Below are 21,194 nucleotides of genomic sequence, written 5' to 3'. Positions count from 1 at the left end.
AGCGGAGGGTAAGGTATAAGGTTTGGGGTAATATGGATTTGAGCTTGAAATGCAATCCGGAATGCCATACCCACATCCATATTAATCAGTAGATGTCAATAATACAGTGGCAACAATAGTTTACGATTATTGCATCAAGAGCGTAGTACATAGAACAGGTAACTGTATTCTTGTGGCCTTAAATAATAATAATACATTTTAATGATATAATGGCATGTTTATTACAGAGTATTTACGATACGTGGTGGAAGCATTTATTGGCTGGTTCTTCGGCTGGTGTAGTATCAAGGTCTTGTACTGCTCCGTTAGATCGACTCAAGGTTTTTGCCCAGGTAAGTTTTGTAAATATGACATGCAGGATTATTAAATAAAACCATTTTGCTATGTATATATTATTTCATAATGTCTGAAAGTTGTATGATGATATGTTGGTTACACATCTACTTACATTAAAATTATAATATTTCTGAGAAAACAGAATGTCTATTCATTTCGAGTAAACATTATTCGACTTTTTCACACCAAGGGATTTCATCTGTCATTTTCGTTCTGGATAATCTAAAAGTTGCCAATCACAATACAGATAAGTTGCGTTACAATTCCCGATACGGTCATCTATAAATAACAAAAGAAAACTCAATTTAGTCAATCCTCTGATATTGAAGTAGAGTGGGTACAATACGGGTCCTTTAAACACTTTTGGAAGGATTACCTAAGAATCATGAAGCTTGTTTTAGCCTCTTCAATTTTTCAAAACCATTTCTTTTAAATCAAATGGAAAAGTTCTTCTATGGTTGAATTGTTTGGATTTTTCTCTTGTAAACTTTATTCCACAGCGTAATGAACGTCATCGACGTAGTCTCACATTTTAAATAAAACAAATTGAAAAGTAAAGAAAAGAGGTATTCGAATGTAAAAATTGTTGCTGAGAGGTAACAGACACGGCAATGAGAATTGATGAGCTCATACTGAGTAAAACATTAAACAGTGTGGCCGCACTTAAAACGTACAACGTATACTATAATTACATATTCAGTAATATTTTATTTTTAAAAAACTTAAAAAGTCGTTTAGATATTTAAAAATAGAATATGTATATGTTGAAAATATAATTTTTATTCAATTGAGAGAAGGAAAATGTTGTTGAACAGAAAGGATTTAAAAGAGGAATATTTAAGAAGTGTTAAAAATTGAAAAAACAGCGTAAGCCACTACCAACTTTACTGGTAGCCTTACAATATTAGCTTTCATACCTTTTTATGTTATGAGTATGTTGGTCGATGTATGACATGTTAAAGTCTTATAAGAGGAGATCATAACAAAAAATGTTAGAAGGTAATCCACCATTCTTCTTGCGCTATATCTGTTCTGTTCCTACATAAATTTTAGATTTTATTCATTTAATCAGATGCCACTTGGTCATGTCCCAACTAATCATGTATTTGTAAGTAGCCATATTTATTCAAAATACCGCAGATTAAACTGCAAGTGACAGCTATTTTTTAAATAGATTATTAACAATTTATAATAATAATAATCTGATAATGTTTACCTTAATTTTAGGTAACGGGTAAATTTTATCATCCCATTAAAGGTTTAGTGAGCATAGTAAAGAAAGATGGATTTTTTTCTCTTTGGAGAGGTAAATTCAAAGATTTTTACAAAATTAACTATTAATTATCATCTATTTGATAATCCTTAAGTTGATCATTTAATTACAAAAGATTCGATAAGACGGAGTCCTATATTTATTTTAAATTACAAATCATTATTTTTAAACATCTGTTCATTGAAATGAAAGAATACACCAAACAGGATGTACATATTGTGATAATGACAAGTGATGATTAGATATTAGACAAAGTCAAACTAAATTGATAAAACGTTTATAGAATCCTGTTAGTACAAAAGCGGGGGGAAAAAAAGCTTAAAAGTTATCTCACCCCAATTTTTGATTACTTTAATTAAAACTGTGTATAATTACTAGTTGAAACTGATTAGTCTGCCAAAAATAGGTAGGGAGAAAGAAAAATGGCGGCTGTTCCAAAGCAATAATTTTTCATTCTGAGCTCTTTATCTTAAAAACCACCAACAGCACTAGAAAATCTAAAAGAACATTATTTAAAGTAGAGTAAATGTGTTGAAATATTAGCCCTAATAGAGCTATTTACGTCCAATCGAAATATAGCCTTTTAAAAAGCGACATTTATTTAGCAAGTTAGTTAATTGCTTTTGAGAAATCTATATCTCAGGAACTATGTGACGTACATAGGTCTATTAGCACTCAAATTAAAGCTAGTTTAATGTACTATAAAGTAGTTTGTGACGTTTATTTTCGTAGGAGTAGTAGTTTTCATGAAATTAGCTAAAATAAATTGATTTATAGCTGTTCAGACAATAAGTTTGATTTATGAAAAACTTTATTTCAGAAACCATAGGACGAACAGATGTCTGTCAGCTCTCAAATTAAAGCTAGTTACATTTACTATAAAATAGTTAATAATGTTTATCTTTGTAGGAGTAGTAGTTTTTATGATGTTTGACAAAATAAACTCACAAAATGTTAATTTCTAGTTGTTCGTATAAAATGTTAGATTTTTGAAAAAAATATATCTCTAGACCCATATGACGCACATATGTTTGCCAACATTCAAAATAAAGAAAATTGAACTTACTACGAAGTAGTTTATGACACTTATCTTCGTAGGAGTAGTAGTTTTTATTATATATGAATATAAATTTGGCAATGAAAATTTGTCCGAACAACTATAAATCAATTTATTTTAGCAAATTTCATGAAAACTACTAATCCTACGGAAATAAACGTCATAAACTACTTTATAGCTCATTAAACTAGCTTTAATTTGAGTGCTAATAGACATCTGAACGTCACATAGTTCCTGAGATATAGATTTCTCAAAATAAATTAACTAAGTACTCCTATTTCAGTACGTTTCATACAACATTTTTATGAAATGTTGCTTTTTAAAAAGCTATATCACGAGAACTATTGAACGTAAATAGCTCTATTAGGGCTCATATTTGAGCAAATTTACTTTACTTTAAATAATGTTATCTTTGATTTTCTATTGTTGTTGGTAGTTTTAAAGATATGAAAAATTAATGTTTTGAAACAGCCGCCATTTTTTATTCCCCCCTTCCTGTACTTGGCAGACTCATCAATTTTGATTAGTAATTATACATAGTTTTCATTAAAATAATCAAAAATTGGGGTGAGATAACTGCCTTTTTTCTTCCCGGCTCTTGTACTATAGGAGTGCATATTGCCCAGAGCCGTTTGAAATCATACGTTGAAGTTTTGGTAGAATATATTTTGCGCCCGAACCGATAGAAATTACTTGTCCAGATAGGGATGCCGAAGGATATGAAAATGAAATGAAGAAATAGAAGTAGACGTACATAGAATCCAAAAATGTATTATAATATAATATCCGTTCGATTTTCTACAAAAATTTTGGGCTCATTTTTTTACTAGCATCTCAGAATTTTATTTCGGATTTCAAATGTCTCAGGGTACCAAGAAATCGAACCCGTACCTCCAGATTGCGAAATATCTACTTTTTAATAAAATTAATTTTTGAAATTTTGAGAGGCTTTCATAATAATATATATTATTATGTTATTTAACAATCCTTAAATTTAAGGTTTTTAAATTTCTAGGATTTGATTTTCTTGAATGAAGTAAAATCTTGCATGGTACAGGTAATGGAATAAATATGATGAAGATTACACCTGAAACAGCGTGTAAATTCCTGGTGTTTGAATATGTAAAGTTGTTGATGGGAGCACAACACAGATCTCTGACTATAGGAGAAAGATTTTTTTGTGCAGCATGTGCCGGAGTTACTAGCCAATCATTAATTTATCCGATAGAAGTGAGTAAAACAATATTTATATATTTAATATTTTTTTTCATATGTTTACTTTAAGATCCTTAATGTCTAGTTAGCTATTAATCTAATACTTTTAGCATAGAATGTACGACTTTTACGAAAAGTTAAATTTGAACTTTCTAAAAATTTCTATTTTAGGATTTTTTTTTGTCTATTGTTTTGTTTGTATATATTTTAAGAGAGTTTTTTTTTATTTTATTTTATTATTTTTTTTTTTTACTTATTTATTTATTTTTTTTTTAATTTTAGTATGTATGAGATCATTCATCAATATTACCTATTGCCCACAACTGTGTGGCAGATTGTAATATCTATCAATAAATAAATCTATCAATCCTATTTTAGGATATCTATTTCTATAAGAGGCATCCACTGCACATTGCAATTTCGATTTTGTGAGTTCGATATACCATTAAGGCAACATAAATTTTTCTTTATTATAAGTCTGAAAAGCCAAAAAATAATTTCAACTTTGCTTGTATAGTGATTCTTAAAGAAAGTGGATTGTTAAATTTTAAAAATCTATCAGAAAACCTTGTACCAAAAATGTCATATTTTAAGCCCTTCTCCCTCCACCCATTGTCGATTGAGTAGATCTAGGACTGGAAAGGTTGACTTTTCTTTTTATATTAACCATAAAATAAGTCTCCACAGTCTCATTTCCCATGGCTTTTTTTGGGAATTCGCCCTTCTTGCACTTTTCGAATTATATAAGGATATTCTACTAAATTGGCATAATTCCATGTAATAAGGGAATTTACGTATACATATACACACATATCTAATGTTTAGAATTATGGTGAACTATCCCACGTGAAGGTAATTGAGAATAAAACTAACTTTTAGTCAATAAAACTACTATATTCTTCAAAATAATAGCATATACTATTTTCCAGGGTCATATATTCTGTTTATCAAGTTCAGAGTAAATAAAACATACTGGAAACATCTTATGCCTTTTATTTATTCATAAGATGACTAATTTTTGTCCATTTCCAAATCTCTAATATCAAACATTAAAATTGCCAACAATTTAAAAAATTTACATGAATCATTTTTCTATATTACAACCTTTTTTAAAACACTTTATCGCCATAATTAAAAAAACTTATATTGTGTATTAAAACATAATATTGTTACATAAAAATTTATATGGCGACAATTTCGGCAAAAGTTTTTTATGATGTTATTGGGAGAAAGCCAAATCAAAATATATACTTATAATTTGTTAATTATCTAGTGTTAGACCATTCGTTTAACTGTTTATTTAATAAAATTCTTGTAGTTATGATTAATACTTTAAAAAAAGTAAGGTTATGTTTTTAAAATTTAAAATCCATCATATCAACATTTGATATAATTTATCTAAAAAATTATTAATTTTTAATATGCTAAATACCTTTGCATTTATTTTTTTTAAATAAGGCATCTAGGTTAGTCCAATCTAGTTCTCAGCGCTTCATTTATTATTAAAATCATTAGTTTATTTTCTAGAATATGTTTTGTTAATTTGCCATTCTCATTTCTATTTACCAAACTGAATTTTATTGACATTGCATTTCCAATTTTCACAATAAAGAAAAATAGTAGATTTCTCAATTGTTTAGTTTTTTGTAAATAAAAATATCGACTTGTTAAATAAATTTTTAGTGGTGTATAAATGCGCCTTCACCTCAAGGCTAGGCCACTCCTTCACTTTTGATTGGCTGGTTAAATTTGGTAGTAGGCTGTAAATAATTAATTATAATTAAAATAAAACATTCTTAACAGAAAGAAAAATCTATTGCATAAGTTACAGGTGGTGTAGGGGGTACCTGAAACAAAACATTTCTTGTTAGAAACAGTTAATTAATTTTGATCATGACTCTAGAAAAACTGTAGATATGCCTATTGATGATGATGATGGATTTTGTGTACTATATTGAATGATGCGGACTTACTCCATGCTTCCTTCTTTTTCCTCTGCATTCCTATATTTCTTTCTCCTCTGCCGCTGGGAGGGGGCACTCCATGCTCACTATTTTTTTCACTGAAATAACAGTGAAGAAAAAAGGCCGGCTGTAGAAGAAAAGATGGCTCTTTCATTCTCAAGTTTCTTCTTCCCTTCACAGAAGGGGTTAGAGGAGGTAAGCTTTTGCTGTTGGCCACATGGGGCGCTAGTAGTGTCAACTTATGGGAGCCCCCAATGCAGACTTTCGGTTCCGAAAACAAGTGGTTTAAGGGTGGGTTTTCGGCTTACAATAAAGTGTTGTTCATTAAAGGTTTTAGCGCCATTATGTTTTTCAACTAGGGGAGGAAGGTCGAGTTATCCTACAGGGAACAAGTCTATTTTAGTCAGAGTAAGAAGGTTTAAATTAATTCAGAGAACTGCTATACCAATATATACGCGTAATCCTGTACCATATATCAAACTATAGAAGGTCTTGGACTCGTGTGAGGATCTACTTTTTTCTTTTTCCAACGGTATAAAAGGATGTAATGTAGTTGGCATTCACGGACAACCGCATTTATCCTCCAATCTAATGAAAAATCAAGCACCCACTGAGCAGAGGTTTTGACTTAGATTTTCTTGAATCCAGATTTTATCTTTATATAATTTATAAGGAAAAACAAATTTCTGTCAGCAGCCGGATCAGACTTGGTCTTACATGGTTGTTGTGATAGTTTGTCGGTTGGTAGTGGGGAAGTATAATTCGTGCAAGAGGCACCCCTAACTATTTCCAATGATATAACAATGAACTATTATAATTAAGGAATAAATAAATAATAATGTAGAGAAAAATAACAAACAAAAATATTGGAATATGGAATATATATAAAAAAAATTATTTGTGCTCAAAAATAATTAGAGAAGAAGAAAAATAAATAAATTGAACTAACTGGGATAATAATAAAAAATATTCGATAAAGAGTTCATAACAGGATGTCTTGGATCAGGCTGGGCTTTAGTCTTCGTGATGTGGTTGGATTGCCCAAGATGTATGACACAGCTCCTTTAACTGTTGGTAGATTGAATTGGTATTTCGTAAATTGTTTTTGATGTGATCATCTATCGACTCCACTTGCAATGGCTGTAATTAATACTTTTTATATAGAAATTGAACTAAAATGAAAAGAAAATGTAGTGTTCAAGTAATATAATTATATGAAATTTATAAATGTTTGGTTGCTGATGGTTCACACTCCATGATGTATGTTTGGTAGTATTGGTATACATTTATGACAAAACATTTTATATATGAAAGAATTATTTTAAACATTAAAGCTATGTTGATAGAAATCTTGGCCTATTATGTTTATAGAATAAATAGAAATAGATTTATAATTGGGCACAGTAATAACCCTGACGCAAGATCAGGGATAACTAATGATACTGATTAATATGAAAATTTGAATGTTAAATTGTGTCAGCAACTGGTTGGATTGAAATTCATAAATTAATTTGATAGGTACTCAAGACCCGCATGGTAATCAGAGAAGGAAGAGATAAAGTACATTCTTTGAAAAATGTTTATAAAACATTGATAAAAAACAGAGGGCACGAGGGATTGTATAAAGGATACTTTTCAACGATAGTGGGCATTGTACTTTTCACTGGAACTGATTTGTGCACCTATGAGGTATAGATAATTATGTATTTATTGAACACTATTTAGTCACTTATATATTACTATTTATTTTGTGTATAATCTTTTATCTTCTGTATAAATTATTCCATTATTTTTTTTTTAATATACTGTTATCATTTAGGTTTTGTTTTATTTTTCTTCTTTAGACTACATTTTGTATGAATGAAAACTTAATAATACTGTCGCGTGTTACCTGGGCCAAGAAACAAAACACAAAGAACAGAAACAACAATTTTTTTTTTTATTGGCAACGAAAATATTCATAACACTTAAATATCCTACCACTCACTTTATTTTTTTACACACTGTCCAAAAATATCTGTTTTAATTTATCGATAATTTCAATTATAATCGATCGACAAGGTAACATCGTTAAAATACTTATTGATATGAACGAAATTAATTATAATACTTATTGCCCTAGATTATGGCAGCTTTGATTATTATTCTTAAAAAAAAAATAAATAAAAATAATATCCTTTACTCTTTTATATGTTATTTTCATAAGTTTATTTGAGTACCTTGGTACCTTTACGTAAACATAGATCCAAGGCTATTTGTGAACGCAAGAGCTGTTTCAATGTGAGTCGAGTAACTCTAAGATTGAAGAAAAGCTATACGATTACCTTTTAATATTTGTCTAATATAGTTATGTTATTATCTATTCTTGTTAGATTATAATATTATGTTATTTTATTTATTTATTTTTCATACAGATAGTTTGATATTATGTTCATCTTGTTTATTTTTTTGTTTGTTTTTATTTATTTTTTTTATTATTTTTAAAAAAATTTGTTTATTTTATTTTATTTTTTATTTTAGTATGTATGAGATCATTCATCACTATTACCAATTGCCCACAACTGTGTGGCAGATTGTAATATCTATCAATAAATAAATCTATCAATTAAAAAAAAAAAAAAAATATTGTAATATGTTATATATAGACGAATATACTAGTTCTAAGTGTCTGTTTCAAAGGTAAGATAATTAAGGCTACAACACAGGCGGATCACGCCTTTTTTTTCTTCAATTTAACCACTTTTTTTAATAATGACTGATTTAAACATGTTAAATATCCTCTTTCTGTTTTAAGCAAACGTTTCAAAAGTGATATAGAAGGTCCACTAAATTGGGGTTTTAGCGGGGCGGGTCGACCCGGGTTGGATTGCCTTCTAATATTTTTTGTGTTATGATCTCTGTGAAATTCTGACATCCCTATACTCACTATAAGCATGTGTTTGAAAAGTTAGATGAGCAAGAAGGTGGGAGTGGCAGGTTCACGTTCTTTTTAAAAAAATAATTATAAATAAAAAATAAAAATAAACTAAATTAAAATAAAATAATGAAAAATAAAATTAATATTATTTACTCTTTCATATGTTATTTTCATAAGCTTATTTGAGTAATTTCGTACCACTTAACACAAACACAGCTTCGAGGCTATTTCTAAACGTTAGAGCTCTTCTAATGTGAGTCAAATAACATATGGGAAAAGCTAGACAAATTTAGGGGATAGCTGAACTTTACATATATTTTGGAAGATATTCTACAACAAATTCCTGAAGAATATAAGCAGTCGAACATGTTCAAAGAGCGCCAAATGTTGCAGTATAGAATTGTTTTTAAAAGCACTATAACATTGCTGTCATTGATCAAAGGACGTAAAACTACCTCTATTCGAATCCTAATTAAATCCACAAACTTCAGTTCAGCTAATTTTACGCATACAGCTAATTTCGGTAAGTACTGAAAATTCAATCGGAATATAGTGCTAAAAAACTGAGGGTAAAATTCTTACAGATGATTTAGCACTATCTATGAAATTTATAGTTATTATAAAAAATCTCTCCTCCTTTATATGAAAACCGAAATTCAAAACATGAGTTTTCCAATCCGTCCAGTGCTAGCCTGCTTATAATTTTATCATGTCAAATAATTTATTATTAATTCAATTATATATTTCTGTAGTTTATGTGGGATTTTTTCTAATAAAAAATATTTAATAATATTTTAAGTATCTAAAAATATTATAATAATAAAATGAATTAATTAATTAGAAATTTAATAATGAAATCTTAAATATATTATCTAATCCAAACTAAATGCTTGTGGTGGTAAGATTATTATTATTAGATCAACGTCTTCAGCGGCACTAGTTGACGTTAGCAAAGAGACTGTTTGAAATGGGTTTTCCACTGTCGAAATTATTATCAACATTTTTAGTTCTCTTGTATATTTCTTTTAAATCTATTTTTATTTATAATAATTCATATATAAATATAATTCATTATTTCACATTTGTTTTAGTGGCAAACCCATATGAAACCTCTCGCCATATGATCAATTAATAATAATTAACAATGACGAAGTAGGTGTTTTTTCCGTTGATAATAATTATGAACGTTTTGTTCTATGTTTAAGAGTAAATATTGTTTTGACAAATAAAGAGCGTATCTAAAGAGTCATCTTTATCGTTACAACAGGAACACGCAGTAAAGTGGTGACACCGAACGTGAGTTTATTGTTTATTTCTCTTATTAATTTGATTGAACTCTAATGAAGCATGCATGGGCAAAATTTAATCGATCTGATAACCGGTGAGGAGCAAAATGAATTAGTGGAATCGGTGAAAAAACCCAACGCATTGTTTCGGCTACCCACATTTTATTGGGTTCATACAAGTTGAGGCGGTGTTCATCTCTTGTTATATGGCTAATAGTAAAACTTAAGTTTCAGCTGATCATCGCCCAACTGGATTTAGCAGCACTAAAGCAGGTTGCCCGAGACACCCTTGCCACTGAGCCATACGAGAGGCTATAAGAGCGACTACTCTCCATCTTTGGGCCCTCAGACCACCCCAGAATTACGAAGCTATTAGAGGAACAGAAGTTGGGCGATCAACGGCCATCGCAGTTTCTTCGAGGAATGCAGCAATTGGCCGCAGGTAAGGTTCCTGCAGATATCCTCCACACCTTGTGGCTAAGAGGGTTACCTGAGGGAATGTAACCTTAGCCGCCACAGATCACACGGATTCCACGAAGCTGGCACATATTGCGAATAAAATAGCGAAAATCCAGCAGCCCTCAAGTAATTTTATCATGGGGAGTCACTCAGCACCAACTTCTTCAAGGATGGAAGACATTAAGGTAGCTATTGATGATCTAACTGCGGAATTAGCTGCTCTGAAAACGCTAATGGGATCCAGGATTAGCCGCTGCGAAAACAGGTCGCCCAACAGGGATCGCAGGGCTTCGAGGGGTAAAAGTGGACGGCGTGTTCTACCATAACAGATTCGGAGAAAGGTCAATCAAGTGCGACGACTGTGCAGTTGGAAGACAGCTGAGACTTTAAAACTAGAAGCAGCGGCGAACGAGGCGGGTTTCGTCGCCGAAATTACCAACCGACACTTCTTATCGTCGACAAAAATTCCGGACCAGATATCTGGTAGATACAGGGAGCCACTATATCTGTCTTTCCGGTGAAGAACAAGAAAGTAATGCAGTTCACCTTTTATGCGGCCAATGGCACGCCCATTCCGACATATGGAAGTTCACATAGTCCAGAACCTCGATCACGGTCTTCGGCGCAAAATTGCATGGAGGTTCGTAGTAGCAACCGTGAGTCATCCAATCATCGGTGTAGATCTACTATATCACTATAATATGCTCTCGAATTCTTTACAATGAGTTCTTTTATTATTATAATTATTAAGGAGGTGGCCTAATTTCCATCAATATCCAATATACTTGGATTATATATATGTATAGTAATATATATGTATAATATATAACATAATTATACTCTTGTAAAGGGTGTTATATCGTCCACAACTTAATAAAAAAAAAAAAACTTTTAACGTTTAATAATAACTAAACTTTTGAAAATTTTTATTCAATTATTGAAAAGTCCCCTAAAGTTAATTTAGGATTTAGAATAAAATTTTTCACTTTGTTTTCTACAAAAAAAAACTCAACAAGAAAATAGACTATTTTTAAAATGTTTTCTACGCTATTGCACTACCACTTAAAGGTGTTGAAACTCAAAAAAAGAATATGCTAAAAAGAAATCTCCAGTTACCTCTGTTATAAGCATCAAAGTGTTGGAGCACTTGGTGCCGAGAACATTTAATGGCTTTCCGTGAAATAAAATTTAGATGACCCAAGTGGGAATGGAACAAGTAATTCTAAATTATCACTTTGGAACTTCAAACCTGACCCTCAGTAATTGAATTATTCCCTTAAACATATTATGGGAAGAGGATATAACAAATTGCATAATTACCAGGTGATCGTATTTCTAGAAAGCGAAAACAACAATATTACCCACGTAAATTTATTAATACTTTTTAAAAATAAAATAATATCATATGAGTGAGGTTGGTCAGTTGTTATTGCGTCGATTTAAAAGTACTTACAATTCGAAGGAAGGAACAAGACATGATAAAAATGCAAATTTTTACTACTCACTTTTTTTTTTTTTTTACTTAGCTTCATTTCAAAATTTACGAACACATGTTTACACAACATACACCTACACCCAAATATACAATGAGCACTTGAGCAAGGTTAAGAATCACCGAGGCTGTTCCGACACGGAATTTAAATGAATTTAATTCTTACTCGTCATCTAATCCTTGATGCTGGCTGGGTGCTGGGAGATGAACAGTAAAACTAAGAAACCGAAACAATGCAAAGGTATTCAACCTAAAATATGTTGATTTGTTGTTGTTAATTGTTCATTTAGTTGAACACGCTTGTTTACGCCTACTCCGGTCTTCAAGCTGAAAGGGTGGGTTTTTCTTAGGTCGATACCTTCCTACTGCTTCCATTACCAAATAGGAACCGTGATTTAGTATTATTATTAATTTTTTTATATTATCCTATAAAATGGATTAAATCCAATTTATTTAATCCTTTTGAGAAGCTAGCTTTGAACGTGAATATCATTAGATTTTAGTTGGATTCAGTATATAAGAAAAATCATTTGTAAAGTATTTAAGAATAACATTTTAGTTAGAAATTATTTTAGTGTTATTATTTATTTAACACATTTTTTTTTCTGTTGTCTTTACAGACTTTATTTTCTATCTATCCATCTGGTTTTAGCCTCCCACGTTGTCTCTTGCCAACTATACTGGTATTCATCGTTGTGTAGAGGCTTCCTTATGGATTTCTTCGTGCTGCATTTCCTGCTCATCTTAACCTCCTTGCCTATGATGATATGATATCATGAGACATTGACTGACCAGTCTCTGCAAGCAGTTCACTGTTTGTTCTCCTCCATGTGTTAAGGCTCTGATTCCAGAATACAATTGTATTGAGGATTTTCCGTTCAAATCTCTCGATTCTACTTTCTTGAATACTAGCTTACACATATATGCGATTCAAATAATTATTTATTGAGAAAAGGCAGTGAAATATAACTGGAGATATTAATTTCTCTGTTACGGATACTTAACTAATAAGCAGTACTACCGATTCTCCCGACCAAACAATACCCATTTTACTCGACAAATATCTGCTACTTTACCAGCTTACCGGAGAATCGTTATAACTGTAATTTTATGATTGTTAAAGTCATAATCTTACTGTTGCTCTAGCTCTGGCATGATCGTTCATAGTATAAGTAATGTCAGTGAAACAACTGTAACGTTAACTATCAGTTGTTTACGCCTTGACAGTGAATTATCGTACACTTTCCGTTACTGTGGAAAAAGTGTTAGCCGCTACCGTGGTTCAACTATTTGATAGTTACAATCATGACAGCATTCACAGTCACAACAGTCTTACTACCGTGACAGTAATTTCACTCTGGGTCTAGCGTTATCGTTAATAGTATACGTAATTTCAATGAAGCAAATGTCATGTTAAATACCACGTTTAACTGTCGCATGTATACGCATTAAATGTGAACTGTCACAACCGTTTAATCTTACCAAATGTAATGACGATAGGCGGTATAAGATTGTTCTTATATTTGCCCAAAAACTTGTATATAATCCAAAATTATATGCTTCACAGACCTATAAATAATTCCACCCCGGCGTTCTTCTATGTTCTAATGTTGAATTAATGCTCCTCGTGCCCTAAAAATGCATTCACTCCGGGCCCCAAAACAAAATCCCTCCCCCCCAAAATGTATTAATCTCAGACCTTAAAAATAAATCTATCCTGGGCCCAAAAATTAAATATGTTGTGGTCTCCAGAAAGTGCCTATGATCTGAAATTCTAAATTTAAGGATAAATAATAACTTATTAGTTAAGAAAAAGTTTCTAAGGATTACTAAAAAACTGGTTCAAGGACCCGAAATCTCCTCCCCACCAATATCCTACCCCTAACCACCCCCCTAAAGCGAAAAATACCAAAAATCGGATGATAAAAATACCCCCATCGGCAGCACTACTAATAAGGTTATGGTGCATTTCACACAGAGCAAGTTTTGACATGTTTGTCACCTCCCACGTGATCTACGAATTAGGGATATACGGATCATTAGTTTCTATTAAATAATTAATCTAGTCTTAGTAAGTTTTACTCGAATATTCATTGGTGATTAAAATATTTTCTTTTATAGTTAATTTTATTTTTATATTCGAACAACTTTTGATCATTGTGACAAGTTATTTATTTATCTATTCATTTTGCATTTCCTGCATATTATTTTTTTATTCGATTTGCAGACCACAAAAATCTTCCTCTCAGAGCGATTAAAGATAGACCCGAAAAATGTTCCATTGCCCATAATTTTGTTGAGTGGAATATTTGCGTGTATAACGGGACAAGCAGTTGCATATCCACTTTCAATGGCAAGTACAGCAGTGCAAGCTTCAGGTGAGATTCTAGATAATTAATTATACTAATAATTTATAGACAAAATAAGTGAAAATCATTTTAGTAGTGGATCTAATAAAAGTATTTATTAATAACTCTTCTTTCTTATAACAGCAACAATTGAATCCTCAGGCCGCATATAATTTCCATCTTAGTGCAATATTATTCATCCCAATATAAAGGCATATCTTCTCCTGTCGATACTGGTTTTATCTCAAAACATCCAGATGGCAGGATTGAAAAACTTTCTTTCCCATGCCATGCAGGATTCAAAAGTCCTTAGTGCTGACACATTGCTAGCGCTAAACGCTTTCTTAAATCCCTTTGGATATTTGGAATCTCGATGTTAAATGAACAATCAGGAATGTATTTAGTAGGACATGAAGTGCTTCATCATGGTTTTTTGTATAAGGTTGAATTGACTTGCAGATTGATTGCAGGGCCACTGTCGCTAAAGATTGTTTTTCGGCCTCTCAGAGTCTTTTCCTTTTTTGGGTTCTTTTCCACATAAAAGTTAAAAGCTTGTTGATCACACTTGCATATGAAACTCTCTTTCGGCTTAAACAAAGAGGCCATGTTTCCTTCTTGCAGTGAAGACCCTCTCTGTAATGTCCGGTACACACCAAATTGTAAACGCAAGCCTTCATGTAGCTTGGAAGGAGCCATTTTTTTTTTGCTAGACGTGACCTTAGTGGAAAAATTTGTCCAAAGAGTATTCTCATATTGAGTTACCATCCAGCTTAGCACAGTGATGTTGAGGTGAAAAAAAATGAATAAATCCCAATCACGCTTACTGTGTATTTTTTTCTTTCCTAGCCAAACCAAAACCAACTTTATCCAAAATACAAATGAAATAACTATTAAAAAAAAAATAATTGTACTTTCATCAAATATTTTTTAGTTTTAGTAAGAGAGAAAAATTGCGTTTGTCAATGATAGGTATTATATAGGAATAAACAAGATATAAAAAATTAAATTCGTTTCAGTTTTGCAGTTTTTGGCTTTTGTTAAGTAGTAAAAAATGAAGTATAATGTCACGACTATATAGAAAATCTAAAACTAGCAACAGTAAGATTCACACTTTGTGATAGAAGATAGTCCAAACGTAACTCTCATGATGAAATCAATTGTTTATCTAAAAAAAAAAAAAAAAAAATTAAATTCAAAAAATGGCCTAGGTACTTACTAGTTCATTGAATAACACAAAAAGTAAAAAATGAGATTTTATTTTCTTCATTTTATTTTGCTGTATTGATCATTTTTTTCTCTTTGTATTTAATATAATTAAACATTGCTATATTAGTTTTCATTTCAATCATAGTAATTAGCTAACTTTTCTTTCAATATCGTTTAGTTAAATTATATCTGAAACTACAAAATGTTATTTAGTCAAAATGCCAAAAACGCGCCAAGTTATCGATTTAATTTTGGTCTCATGCGATTCAGAATTATAAAATTCATAAATAATAGCCCCGATTCAGTTTTTGAAGTAGTATGCTTAAAGAGGACATATTTGTTTGTCGAGAATTGAATGAAGGTTTGCACTACTATGTGCGTCGGTTGTGAATCTCCTATTGTGAATTTTGTTCTTATTCCTGGGAACCTTGTTTACATTAATGGAATCCTTAGTTCTTGTTTCCTGGATTTCGCTCGTAGACCTATTGAGAGACCTTAATAGGCCTAGATGGTAGTAGAGGAGTCTGACATTTGCAATTTTCCATTATTCTGGATAGCGAATTGAAACAATTATCGAGGAACCTGCTTTTGGGTTCATTATTTGACCCTGTAGAAATACGAAGTGTTGAGTAATAAAACCAACATTTATTAACACATAAATGAACACATGTTTAGTCCTGCCGATTCACCCTACCAAAAATACCCGCTTAGTGCCTTGGAAATACCGTTTCACCCGACAAATACCCGCCACTTAATCCGTTTTTGGAGAAACGTTATATCTGTAGCTGTATGATTGGTACGGTCATGATTGTTCTGTCGCATTAGCTCTGAAGATAGTTACTAGAACAAGTGATACAATGAAGCAACTGTCACGTTAACTATCACATCTATACGCCCTGAAGTGTACAATCGCGCAGGTTCAGTTATTGTGACAAAAGTCGCAGCACTACCTTAATATTGTAACTGTTTGATAGTTACAATCATGACAGTATTTACTGGGTATGATGTGATAGTTGATAGTACAAGTAATGTCAGTGGACTTACAGTCGCCTTAACTGCCACGAATAACTGGCATATGTATACCTTTTGATAGTCTACTGTCGCAACATATCAACCTTACTTACTACATGTAATGACATATCTTGAAATTAATTCGATTTAAGGCTTTTATTCACCTCATGAACAGTTATGTTGTTAGATGATTACTCGAATAAAAAATTGTTTCAGCCCCGGGCTCCAACGATAATCCGCCTCGGGCCTAAAAACATAAGCGACTCCAAATGCCAAAAATGATTCTACCCCGGGTTTCAAAAACAAATCGGCCCAAGGCTCAAAAATATTATTCATCCCATCTCTCAAATTAAATCAACCCCGGGCGTCAAAATGTAATCTGTCATGGGCCCCAAATTGTCTAGGCATGCCTATGTTCTAAAATTCAACATCTAGGGAAAAATAATAACTTGTTAGTAATAGAAAAACTTTTAATATTTAACAAAAAAAACCAGTCGAAGGATTAGTGCGGCACAGCTCTAGCACACCAATATACAACGTAAATCCATTTTACCCGAAATACCCGACAATTACCGCTACTGTGAAAAATACCCGAAACTCGGATAAATACCGACATATGTATAATATAACCAAAGTGGGAGGTTACTCTAGTAATCTTTAACTTCAGTGTTACTAGCAAGAGCCGCCATAATTCCAGTGTTGCCAGCAAGGGTCACCACAACCCTTTGATTGAAACTTGCAATATTGCTAGGATCAAGGATTGACACTCCGTTTTTGTTATATTTTACCTCCTACCATGCTATTTCTGACATATGGGGTATTATCCTATAGATAACCAACCTATTCTTACCAGATTGGAAGGGACCGCCACGAAATAAAACCCATCCATGCAAGCATCGCAGATATGAGGTACTCGACTCTGCCCGTGGGTTGTCCCATGAAAGGTCTGGAGAGTATGTTCTTCCTCTTTTCTTCTTTTCGCCCTTTGTCTGCTTCTCTTTCACTATTCCGAATCCAATCATTGTAGCAATCTTTACACACAATCTTTTTGCTTGATCGAAGTATCACCCACGTAATGCATTATTTTCGATTTATAACTTGTAACTTTGAAGAACTTAATATTGAGCATGAAATGTTAGTTTCACTTGCTTTTGAAAATATTTATTATTATTTTTTTCTTTCCTTTTTTAGTTATCATTTTTTTTTATTTTCCTTTTCTAATTATCATTTAATTTTAAAAAAAATATTTTTTTAGACTCTATGTACAGTATGAATGAATACTTAAACTAATACATATGCCCCTATATGTGTCTGCTTGTACTAATATTCTTCAAAATAAACTTGATTAACTAAACTAACTAAAATAAAACAGTTCTGGGAAATATTTTTGTCGTACATTATTCATTTTAATAATAATAGTTTTAGTAAAAATAAATCCATAAATAAATAAAATAATTCCATTATGTTTCGGATTTTTTTTCAAGTTTTGTTCTATAATTTGTTGCCATTTTAAAGGTAGCTTCATAATGCCTCTCTCATAGAAGTCTTCGTCCATATTGGCTAAAAACTCTGGTAACCGATTTTCACAGTCTTCTCTTGATGCCAATTTCGTATCACCAAGAAAGTTTTGCAATGCAAGAAAAATATGATAATCGCTTGGTGTCAGGTCTGGACTATATAGTGGATGAATCACAACTTCCCAACCAAGCTCCCGGAGATTCTAGCGAGTTATACACTATAGATGTGTTTAACCTGGCGTTGTCTTGATGGAACACAACACCTCTTCTGTTGGCCAAGTTTGGTCATTTCTGATCAATCACAAGCTTCAAACGGTCCGTTGACAATAAAGGTCCAAAGTGCCATATGGAAGCAATTCATAATAAAAATGATTCCTTTCCCATCCTGAATCCACAGCTGAATCTTCCTAGCCATTAGCCCTGGTTTGTACACCGTTTGAGCTTCTTCATTGCGCTTTGACCAAGATCGTTTCTTTCGTTGATCACTATGTTGTCGTATGTGATCCATTTTCCTCATGCCACTTTTTCCATTTCCACATATATGATCCACATTTTCACCCCCAGTCAGCATCCGTTTAAGAAATGGGTCGATTTCATTCCGTTTGGCCAAGGCTTCGCAGATGGAAATTCAATCCATCATGTTTTATAGTGTTAATTGGCGTGGCACCCAAACATCAAGCTCCTTTGTGCAAATGATTTAAAACCGTTTTACGGGCGATGCTACGACTACTAACATGCTGGTCAATTTCGATTATTTCTGTGAATTTATCGACATTTTGGACGACGGGCCTGGCAGTGCGGGTTACGTCTTTAACATAAAAAATCGGGGATCGACGAAACCAAAGTTGCTCGTAATTAGCTGTTACAGTACCGGGAACATAAACACCATTCACAATTTCAGCTGTCTGGCTTGAATTTTTGCCTTTATTAACTAAAAACTGTAAAATGTATCGAATTTTCTCTTTAATGATTTCTATCTTTAACACCTTGTAACTCACAACTGAATGGACCAAACAAAAAACAGCAAATGAATTTTTTTGGTGCGAAAAAATCTTGACAACGAGCATAAATCTGAAATTGTTTGATCGATACTTTACGAGATATCGATTGCAATAGCCATCTAACGAAAAAATAATGGATTTTTTTCCTCCAACCTAATATTAACTATTGACGCAAGTATATTTATATGTATGTACGAATATACGCGTGGTGCTTGGTTATATGCATAGTATTCTTTATGTTTCACAACCAATATTTTTTGATTGATTGTTGTCATTGACAATGTGAGTAACTTTTTTTCTGTTCAAATCTATTGTTCTATGTATATGCTAGTTTATTATCTTTTTATTCAATCTATAATAACAGTAACCACTTTGATTTTCAGAGAAAAAAATTGAAGCCCGACATGTATTGTATGACAGGTTTAAGCGGCTTGGGATTTACGGCTGGTATCGAGGGTCTAGTATGTCATATTTGAAGGCATTGCCAGCAGTTTCTCTCACTTATATGGTGTATGAAAGGACTTTGAACGCACTTGGAGCTCATATGACGCATTGATCATGGACAACAATTTTTTAGGCCTAGACTCAGAATTAGTTGGCAAACTTCTTTATGGATGTGTAGCCATTTACACTATTTTTCGCAATTTCTTTGGAATTGCTGTGATCTTACAAAATAATTGGAACGTACTAAATACCCTGAGGTGGGTTCTGTCAGTTTACAATTTCGGAAGAGCTGTGCTTACCATCTACAGAATATTTTTTGGAAATAATTCGGATAGTAATTTATATCAAATTGGAATGACTATGATTAATGTTTTTGGATTTAACATTACCCTAATTGGTCTTATAAGTGCTATATTGGCCACTTCAGGGGTAATTGGCAAAGGGTTTACAATTTACAATTCAGTAAAAGTTGTGTTAGCTGTTTTGCAGTTAATTGGTGGAAAAATGGACCTCTATAATAGCATTATTACAGGAATAGCAGTGCTCTTGGGTTAATTTTATTTCATTGTAAATAAAAATCTCTACAATGCTATTTTCTTTTTATTCATTATCATAATTTAGTTAGGTACCTATGTTTTTTATTTATTTATTTATTTATTTATTCAACATTACCCTTGCTTGTGGACAATACAAGTGTTTGCGGCAGTTTGATGGTTGCAGCAGAAAGCTGCAAATATAACAATTTAAATTTTTTAAAAGTGAAGTAGAATTTAAATGTCCCATTTGTTCTCTTTCTAATCTCATCTCTTCTTCTTCGTTTCCTCTTCTTGGTGGCTCTTTTGGAGCCGGTCATCTTCGCCCTAGATTGAAGCAGGCTTGACCGAACGGTGGGAAAGTTTTTCCTCAAGGTAGGCCTCCTATTTGAGGTCATCACTTACCGTCAGTTCCTGCTGGACAGTGGTTTTCTATTTTCTGGATCCCTCCCCGATTCTTACCCGAAGATATCAGGTCTTCTGGCAGACCTGATGTGCCTTGTTTCTTGTATGTATATTTTAACATCTTTTCTCGCAGAAGGATATGGAGAGTAACCTCCTGCTAAGACCTGCATCAATTCTTTTGATACACTCCGGTATGCTTTAGTGCCTCGCAGCAGAGCCCTTCGTAGAATCCCCAAGCTACTGGTACTGGTATTTGGTGGGGGGAACAAGTCCGGCAAGTGGGCCGAGTGGTCCTTTTTGCCGACCCCTGGCGGCTAGGTTGCCGACGCATACTAACCAAGGTGGGAGTTAAAGATTCATTCTTCGGGACCGCCGAAAAATGAATGTTTAACTGCCCCAGGTGGGAATCGAACCCACAACGTTCCGAATCGAGCGCACTGGGACCTGCGCCCCAATCCTCACGGCCGTCACGTTCTTCCCCAAGCTACTTTTCTGCCAGCGTGTAAGGTTCCGATTCCAGACAACGAACGCATACCCCTGAATACTCACAACCTACGACTCGTTCCCCTAGATCTTACACAAGACCTTGCAATCCTCGTCCCCTTTGCGACTGCAGGCTCTTCACGTTGGACGTACGGCTAGTTCCCATAAGACTCATCCTGTCCGTACATCTCCTAATCTGTATGAACACGCTTAGTCGAGGCCTTCTGGTATAGAGTACCTCACGCTT

The 21,194-nt window shown here is 32.8% G+C and overlaps 1 protein-coding gene across 1 annotated transcript in view; it reads left to right on the top strand.

Annotated features, from left to right (window-relative positions):
• LOC106692500 (calcium-binding mitochondrial carrier protein SCaMC-2-A) overlaps positions 1-20,118 on the top strand; it is a 26,662-nt gene extending 6,544 nt beyond the window's left edge. Inside the window, exons 2-7 of the mRNA XM_014438477.3 lie at positions 228-332; positions 1,564-1,642; positions 3,724-3,896; positions 7,364-7,534; positions 14,227-14,377; positions 19,466-20,118. Coding sequence (XP_014293963.1) covers positions 228-332; positions 1,564-1,642; positions 3,724-3,896; positions 7,364-7,534; positions 14,227-14,377; positions 19,466-19,638 — 852 coding nt within the window. The 3' untranslated portion in view covers positions 19,639-20,118. The remainder of the gene's footprint in view (positions 1-227; positions 333-1,563; positions 1,643-3,723; positions 3,897-7,363; positions 7,535-14,226; positions 14,378-19,465) is intronic.
• Positions 20,119-21,194: the final 1,076 nt, after the last annotated feature.

This window comes from Halyomorpha halys, unplaced genomic scaffold (genome assembly GCF_000696795.3).
Source record: "Halyomorpha halys isolate HHAL.00 unplaced genomic scaffold, Hhal_1.1 Scaffold58.1, whole genome shotgun sequence".
Taxonomy (NCBI): Eukaryota; Metazoa; Arthropoda; class Insecta; order Hemiptera; family Pentatomidae; genus Halyomorpha; species Halyomorpha halys.
This window is presented reverse-complemented; position numbering and strand designations above follow the sequence as displayed.